This window comes from Palaemon carinicauda, chromosome 10 (genome assembly GCF_036898095.1).
Source record: "Palaemon carinicauda isolate YSFRI2023 chromosome 10, ASM3689809v2, whole genome shotgun sequence".
Lineage (NCBI taxonomy): Eukaryota > Metazoa > Arthropoda > Malacostraca > Decapoda > Palaemonidae > Palaemon > Palaemon carinicauda.
In genome coordinates this window covers 8,588,333-8,596,470 of record NC_090734.1, presented here as the reverse complement: position 1 = coordinate 8,596,470, position 8,138 = coordinate 8,588,333, and the positions used below count along the sequence as shown (strand labels likewise).

The window sequence follows — 8,138 nt, the reverse complement described above, 5'->3', positions numbered from 1 at the left end:
GCCCCAGTTTTCTTACCACTTCAGTTCTTAATTTATTCATCAACACCTACTGTAGATAAATAATGCAACACCAACGGGAAAAGACACTTAAGAATGAATAGTATTACATTTATAAACAGCTTAAGTATAAACTAAAATAACACTTTACACTTTGGTTGGGTAAACCAGACTGCTCTAGATTTAAACAAATGGGAAAAAAGTAAACTTATATGCCTAATCAGGGATTATGTACAATATATACAATTTATTGCCGATTTAGCGAAAACTAGATGGCGCTGGGGCGTTTGCTTAGTGATGGCTAGATTGCGCTGGAGCATTTGCTTAGCGATGGCTATATGGCGCTAGAGCGTTTGCTTAGCGATTGCTAGATGGCCAGGGCCGGATTAAGAAGTCTCCGGGCCGGATTAAGAAGTCTCCGGGCCCTAGGCTTTGAGTTACAGGTAAGCGAAGCAACCCCTTTCAGCTTGGGGGTGGGGTGGGGGTGTCGGTGTGAGCCCATTTAAGGTCTAATTAAATACATTCTGGCTATTTAGATTAAATTTAATAAGGAAAGTACATCAAGGCAACCAAAACCATTTACTAACAGCCATTATAACTATCCTGTTAAATCATGCATTTTAAAGAGAATAAGCTCAAGACAGCATAGTATTACTAGATTAGGCTATTAAAGTAGTCACATCAATCATCATGTACCTACTATATTCAGCATAACCACTACAGCAGTATCATCCCCTTTATATATCACTGACCATTATTGTTATCATTGCATCATGCATAAGACTATCAAATCATATAAACTCAAGAGAGTAAAGAATTGTTAGATAAAGTAGTGACTTATAACCCTACACCTATTACATTCAACACAGCCACTGTTATCATTCCGTTTATATCACATTTTGCCATTAAGCCTATAATAATCAGTAATTCATTCATATAAAAAATAGACACTCAAAGTACAGTATTTCTACATAATTAAATCTTTGCCATCTTATACCCATCTCCTTTAACATAATAATTCCATTTTCATTATTATTTACCATTACGCTTATCTAATTATATGTTTAAAGAAAAGAAACAAAAGAATCCTAGGTTACTAGAGCAATAGCATCATACACACCTTTGGTATTTAACATAACCTCTACAGTCCCTTTTTGTGATTATCATCAAATCATGCATGTACATATATCAACTTCACGGGCACTTCTTAAATAAACTAGGTTACTAAAGCATCATACACACCTTTGGTATTCAACATAACCACTACATTCCCTTTTTGTGATTATAATTAAATCATGCATGTACATACATCAACTTCACAGGCACTTCTTAAATAAATTTCTTTCTAGATTTCATATTGGCAAAATCATCAATTATACTCTGAAAATCAATATTTCTTGTTAGATCAGACTCAATGGTCAACAAGGCTAGGTTACACAATTTGTCTTGGCTCATTGTTGAACGGAGCTGGTTTTTCACTCTTTTCAAAACAGAAAATGAACGTTCACCTTCACAGTTAGTAGCTGGAAGTGTTAGGTAAAGGCGATACACTATGTCAACATTAGGGGAGGTTTCTGAGATACCTTCATTTCTTAAATGTTTCAAAGCAGCTGAGGGCGCACATTTTTCAGGTGGTGCTTTAATCTGATTCATATACCCAGAAAAATGAACCATTTCTTCCAAAAATGTATCCTGAACATCTGCTGAAAGGTGTTGTTGCAACTTTAATGCAGCTTCTCTCAATTCTGCATCTGGCATAGTAGTAATTTTGAACAGAAATCCAAACTTGTCATTGAGATTCTGGTAGATTTCTTTTCTTTTCACCAATTCTGTAATCAGTGAATCTGCCTTGGTAGTAATAAAATTTCATTGTCTGGGTCTTCAAAATTACGTTTCCTCTTCCTTGACCGCTGATGATCAGCCCGGTAACTGTAGTCTTTCACCAGCAGTTTAGCTTTCTCTTCAGACATTTCAAAAGCTTCATCATTGCGAAGTGAGATTACAAATTCCACTAAGCCTGCATAGAGGTTAGCACAAGTAGCCATTTCAATTTCAGTTTTCTGAAGTGTCTTGTTCGTGGCATTTAACCGTTCCAGTATACAGTCCCAAAGAACACAGAGTAAGGCTAATTCAAAATCTTCCAATTTTGATGCTAAGCGGGCTGCTTCGCTTCTTGTAGTTGCTGTCTGGTCTTCATCCTCTGCTATTTGGATCAAAGCAGAACGTATTTCAGCAAAGCTGTCTTTCAAAGCATGTGTTGCATCATGCTGTGCTGACCACCTTGTTGTTGATAATAATTTGATGACATCTCCATGAATGGTTGACTTGAGTATACTCCACTGATGCGTTGAAGCAGAGAAAAAATTAAAGAGTGCTTGTAAAAGTCTAAAAAATTAAACTGCAGCAACACAACACTCCGCAGCACATGACCCAACAAGATTAAGAGAATGTGCTGAGCAGGGCACATATTCAGCAAATGGGTTGATTTGCTTGATACGGGCTTGCAATCCATTATATTTACTCGACATGTTAGTTTCATTGTCATAGCTCTGGCCACGGCAATCCATAATAGAGAGATCATGTTCAAGCAGAGTATCCAGTAATACATTCATCATTGTTTCTCTATCATGGCCTGAAAGAGGAATGAATTTTATAAAGCGCTCTACAGGCTTACCACTGGAGTCGACAAAGAGAACAATGAATGTCAGTTGATCTGTATGTGAAATATCTGGTGTTGAATCTACACTTATTGCAAAGTATTTCGCAGTTTTCACAGCTGCTATGATGTTATTGAGGACCTTCTTAGTCATCACTTCAATAAATTCATTACAAATAGTAGATGACATGTAAGATACAGTGCCTCTTCCTGCATTCCCAAGGCGTGACACATGATTTGCTAAGAATGGATCGAATTGTGCTAACAGTTCTATGATCCCTAGGAAATTACCATTGTTTTCCGAACCAAAAACCTCATAGAGCTAAGAATTTTACAACAGCAACAACTCTTTCTAGAACTTTTCTCCAATAAGTGTGCTCTTTTTCAGTTTGATTTTCCAAATGAGAATCCAATAAGCCTTTTTTCTGTGCACGAAATACACTGGCTAAAATGCAGCTCCTGTGAGTGATGCTGTTTTCATGTTCATCGAAACGCTTGGAATTTTTCCAGTCATTGAACCCCTGTGTGAAGCATTTTCTTTGGTAGAAAATAGCTTGCATGCTGAACAGTACACTTTTCCTGAGCTTTCAGAGAATACCATCCATGATCTTTTCACAGTTTCTGAATTTGCAAGCTTCCTATAAAACATAGATGACTTTAAACAACGACTATTTCCATCATCATAAATCCTTGCTGATTTCCTAAAGTCAATGTTCAGAGTTTGACTGAAGTTTTCTGCAATGAAAGCATTATGTAGAGAATCTGGGATTACATTTGGCCATGAGGCAGGATCTTTTAAGACAAATCCAGTGGATGAAATGTCTATCACATTGAGAGGAGACACAAAAGAAGTAGATGCTGGCTGCGAAATAATGGAGGGAGGGCTTCCTGTATGATCTGACGTATCTGCAGATTCAACTGTACTGGTAACATCAGAAACTGTTTTCGTGAGCATGTCTGTGATCTTTCTGCAGCTTCCTACATCTTTATTTTTCTTTTCTTCTTCTTGAATTTTCTTCTTTCTTTTCTGTGACCCACTCGCATAAGAACGTCTAACATCACGTTCACGAGATGCCATAATGAGGATGTATCACTGTCTGTAATCCTGCAAATACAAATTTTTCATTACCAATTATTATTATTTTTTTATTATTATTAATCATTTATTTTTCCAACATCAGGTTCACGAGATGTCATAATGATGTACCACTGTCTGTAATCATGCAAATACAAATTTTTCATTATCAATTATTATTGAATTTTTTAATTATTTTTTTTTCTTCTGTCAATTTGGGGGATATGGCCCTTGTAGCCCCCTTTCCTCTGCGCCTCTAAAAATTCAAAACGTTACCAGAAAGGAGTCATATACAGAACTTTTACCATAGATTAGGTTAGTGATTTGGGTTACGAATATTTTACTAATTCATCCTCCTTGATTAAACAGAAATCATACTGAAATTGCACGGGAAAGCCAGATTTTCTCCAAATCCAATGCTTGTCTGGACGTCATTTCCTCCCTAGATAAATTTTCAACACCCTGAAATAGAAAAATCCGTACCTAAATACCTGTGTAAACAGTGGTAGCACTAATAGTAAAATAGCAAAACCTTAGCATTTTGCTAAGGCATTGCATGGTTTGCAACATTTTTGCACTTTGACTTCAATAATTTTTAGAGTAATAGAGATCTGTTATTGAAATGATAAAGACTTAAAGACAGGACAAAGTGCTTTTAAAACCTACAAACGGAAGTCAGTTTGCGTTTTCAAGTTTTCTTATAGTATTTTTTCCAAAAATGCGTCTTTAATGGTCCATGCGTCTTTACTGGTCAAGTAATCCTACCAGGTACCTCCCCTAACATTTAGAGGCGAAAACAAACATTTATCCATACACATCAATGTCTATCAACAACAGTTCAGTTAATTTGTCACAGTACAAGTTTAGATAACGTGTAATTACTACAGAAAATTGGAGAGGAATCTCCCATACTCACCCATTAGCAGGAAAACACAACCGTTCTGATGTAAACAAAGGCGTGTTGAGTGTTGCATTTATGGTTAGGTTTATTTACTTTTATTTTATTTTATTTCATTATTTATTTTTGTTATGATTAATTTTCAAAAATCAATTTTACTCTCCAAACACTTGAACTATTTAGTTAGGGACCCCTTTGCACTTGCACTATGTGCGCAGTCTTGGATGAGCCCCTGAACCCCTTGGATCGCGGGGCCACCAAATGCGCGGGGCCCTAGGCAAATGCCTAGTTTGCCTATGCGGTAAATCGGCCCTGTAGATGGCACTGGAGCGTTTGCTTAGTGATGGCTAGATGGCGCTTGTGCAACAGAGAAGTAGTCAAAATAATACTTTCGTAATATTCCCCGTTGGTTAGAGACTGCTTATCTGTTGGAAAATTACAATGTTTAAACTCTTATTCTAAACTCATAGTATTTTCTCTTTCATTCGAGACATGGCATCCTCAATAGTATTAGCTGTAACAGGTATTCTCACTACTTTATCATTTGATGACGAAAGGATAATTATATGACCATCTAAGTAATTTAAGATTGGACAGCCTAGCTTTCTCCAAAAAACAAAGTGGTAAGTGGTCAGAAAATATGATAGTTTCTTTCTGTCCCTCAATGTGTGGTTTAAAGTGAAGTATGGCAGAAACTATGCTGTATAACTCCTTCTCTATGGTAAGCCAGTTTAACTGTGATCCAGTGAAGCATCCTGAGTGGTAAGCCACAGGTAAAAGTTGATGCAAGTGAGGCAGGGTGTCGTCATCCTTGCCAATATTCGGCAGTAACACGCTACCATGTCCATAATTACTGTCATCTACTTGAAGATAAAGAGGTTTATGAAACTTTGGTGCCCTAAGAATTGGATAAGATGACATTAATAATTTCAGTTTGTGAAAAATTTCTTTATGCCGATTAGTCCATTCAATTTTTTTTTTGCTCGAGGTAAGTTCAAACAATGGTCCCGTAATACTAGAATAATTTAGACAAAATTTCTTATACTATCCAGTCATACCCAAAAATGTACGTAAAGACTTTTTGTCATGGGGTGTTGGATACACCATTATAGATCTTATATTAACCTCTTTAGGCAATACCTTACCACTACCTACTTCGTGACCTAAGTAAGTTACAGTAACCTTACAGAAGTTACTCTTAGAAAGATTTATGGTAAGATTAGCTGCTCTTAATCTTCTGAAAACTTCTTCCAGGAGTTGGAGATGTTTTTTCCAAGAGGAGGTTGCTATCACAAAGTCATCTGAATATGCATATACTCCTTCAAGTCCTTGAGTCACTGTCTGGATCATCTTCTGGAAAGTAGATGGGGCGTTACAAATGTCATGACATTACATGAAAAGAGTCCAAAAGGCACTATAAAACTTGAAATATCTTTAGCTCTCGGTTATTTGAATTTGATAATATTCTTTAATAACGTCGATCTGAGTTAAGTATTTAGCATCGCTAAGGGCATCTGGTATATCTACTATTCTAGGTAATGGATAAGAGTCTTTAAGGGTAAATGCATTTACTCTCCTATAATCTGTGCACATCCGATATTTGCCATTTGGCTTCTTCACCAACAAGCAAGGAGAGGCCCACGGAGAAGAACTTGGCGAAACCAGATTGTTTGCCAGTAGATAATCCAGTTCCTCTTTCAGAATAGCCAGTCTGTCTTTAGAAACTCTGTAGTAGGACTGTCTTATAGGTTGCACATCAGTCTGGATAGCAACATCATGTTTCACAATTGTACATTTTCCAGGAGTATCCGAATACAGATCGTTATATTGCTGAATAAGTTCTACCATTTGTTTCTTTTTGTCATCTGCCTCAAGATCCAGGTAGGAAGGGAGGGACTATAGGATTTGCAAGTTCTCAGAGTCCTTCCATGACATCACAATTTCATCCAATAAGGATTTATCTGCAACAGGATTGTTGTCATATTCCATTAGTGTTAGAGACTGTACAACAGCAAGGTTACATACTTCCTTTGATGGTGATCTTACATAAGGTTTCAAAAGATTTACATGTACTACCCGAGAAGATTGTCTTTTATCTGGAGTCTTAATCAGGTAGTTAACTTTAGAAATTCGTTTAGCAATTACATAAGGTCCCATGAATTTCTCACGTAAATAATTACCAGGAATGGGATGATACACTAATACCTCATCACAAACATTAAAGCTTCTTACCTTTGCTTTCTTATCATACAGATGTTTCATACCTTCCTGTGCAATTGATAGATTACTTTGAGCAAATTGCAGAAGCTTACTTAATCTCAGATTCAGTGAAGCAAGATATTTCAATGCATCAAACTCTTCTCCCTTTTTACCACCCTGAAGAATTCTCTCCTTAATAGAAGTGAGTATGGTGCGTGGTCTTTGTCCAAACATAAGTTCGAAAGCACTGATGTTAGTAGATTCATTGTGAACACTGCACAATACATACATTAATAGGTCTAGATCTTCATCTCAGTCCTTTCCCGTCACGAATATATACTTCCTTAGTAAAGCTTTCATTGTCTGATGAAATCTCTCTAGGGCTCCATTGGTCAGTTAACATGTCGAGCAAGCATTTACAAAGTTTCTTACGTCCTTTTTCATACCTAACCAATAAAAATCTTCTTCCAGTCGCTGATAAGTTTTGGTGATTCCTAAGTGACTATCCACCGAGTGTGCAATCTCTAGAAGGTCTTTGCGGTGCAACTCTGGAACCATCAGTTGCTGTTTGTCTCCCCAATCGTCTTCATAACGCAGTTTAGGAGAACGAAAATATCATAGAAGGATTCCCCTTTCCTTATAAAAGTAAGGAGCCTTCTGATCCTTCTCTGGTTGATCGATCACCTTCCCAAATAAGGAGTGTAAAGACTCATCTTTTAGTTGGTCATCAGCAAATTTATTAGGAGCAATATCTAGTAGTTTAATGGCATTTTAAACCTGTTAAGAAGCACAATTTGAAAGATTAAGGTCAGAATTATTAGTAGTTGTTCTTTTAGACCTGGTTACCACCTGACATTGTTTTTCATTAACCTCGGGAGAGGTAATTAGTAAATTGCTAAAAACTGTCCCATGGGCCAGTTCATTGGCAATCAACATATCAATATCTCTTCATGAAAATTCCTTTTAATTTAAGGCCACTTCTACAGATCCGTCATAGTACGGGCATTTCATTTGTATAGTTACCAATGGAAACACAGTTTCATGTGACAAATCTGAGACTGCTATATACCTGCCTGTAGCCTTTGCTAATTGTTGAAGTTTTGGGCTGATGAAAGTTTGCGATGAAGCAGTATCACGCAACATAGTAACCGTTTTGTCCCCAACAGTTCCTTTGCATTTGAATATATCAAAATCAGTCTCACTTTTTACAGAATGCATAACTTTCTTACCTCCAGGTGAAGTTACGTTAGAGGCCGGAAGTCCTGTATTCGGAGAAGTGTGTTTAATTGGAAAATTCTCCAAAGCTTTAGATT

The 8,138-nt window shown here is 36.8% G+C and overlaps 2 protein-coding genes across 2 annotated transcripts; both read right to left on the bottom strand.

The window, feature by feature from the left end:
• Positions 1 to 1,832: 1,832 nt before the first annotated feature.
• LOC137647835 (52 kDa repressor of the inhibitor of the protein kinase-like) lies at positions 1,833 to 2,807 on the bottom strand. The gene is made up of 2 exons (XM_068380793.1): positions 2,433 to 2,807; positions 1,833 to 2,336 (listed from the first exon to the last, which is right to left on the bottom strand). The coding sequence occupies exons 1-2, from the start codon at positions 2,805 to 2,807 to the stop codon at positions 1,833 to 1,835; spliced, it is 879 nt and encodes a 292-aa protein (XP_068236894.1).
• A 291-nt stretch (positions 2,808 to 3,098) lies between these two features.
• Positions 3,099 to 3,731, bottom strand: LOC137647834 (zinc finger MYM-type protein 5-like). Its single transcript, XM_068380792.1, has one exon. It carries the CDS (start codon positions 3,729 to 3,731, stop codon positions 3,099 to 3,101), a length of 633 nt encoding a protein of 210 aa, XP_068236893.1.
• Positions 3,732 to 8,138: the final 4,407 nt, after the last annotated feature.

Coding starts and splice junctions, on each gene's coding strand:
- LOC137647835 (XM_068380793.1), bottom strand. CDS start 2,807: ATGACTAAGAAGGTCCTCAATAACATCATAGCAGCTGTGAAAACTGCG. Junction 2,337..2,432: donor CAGCACATTCTCTTAATCTT/GTTGGGTCATGT, acceptor TCAACGCATCAG/TGGAGTATACTCAAGTCAAC.
- LOC137647834 (XM_068380792.1), bottom strand. CDS start 3,731: ATGGCATCTCGTGAACGTGATGTTAGACGTTCTTATGCGAGTGGGTCA.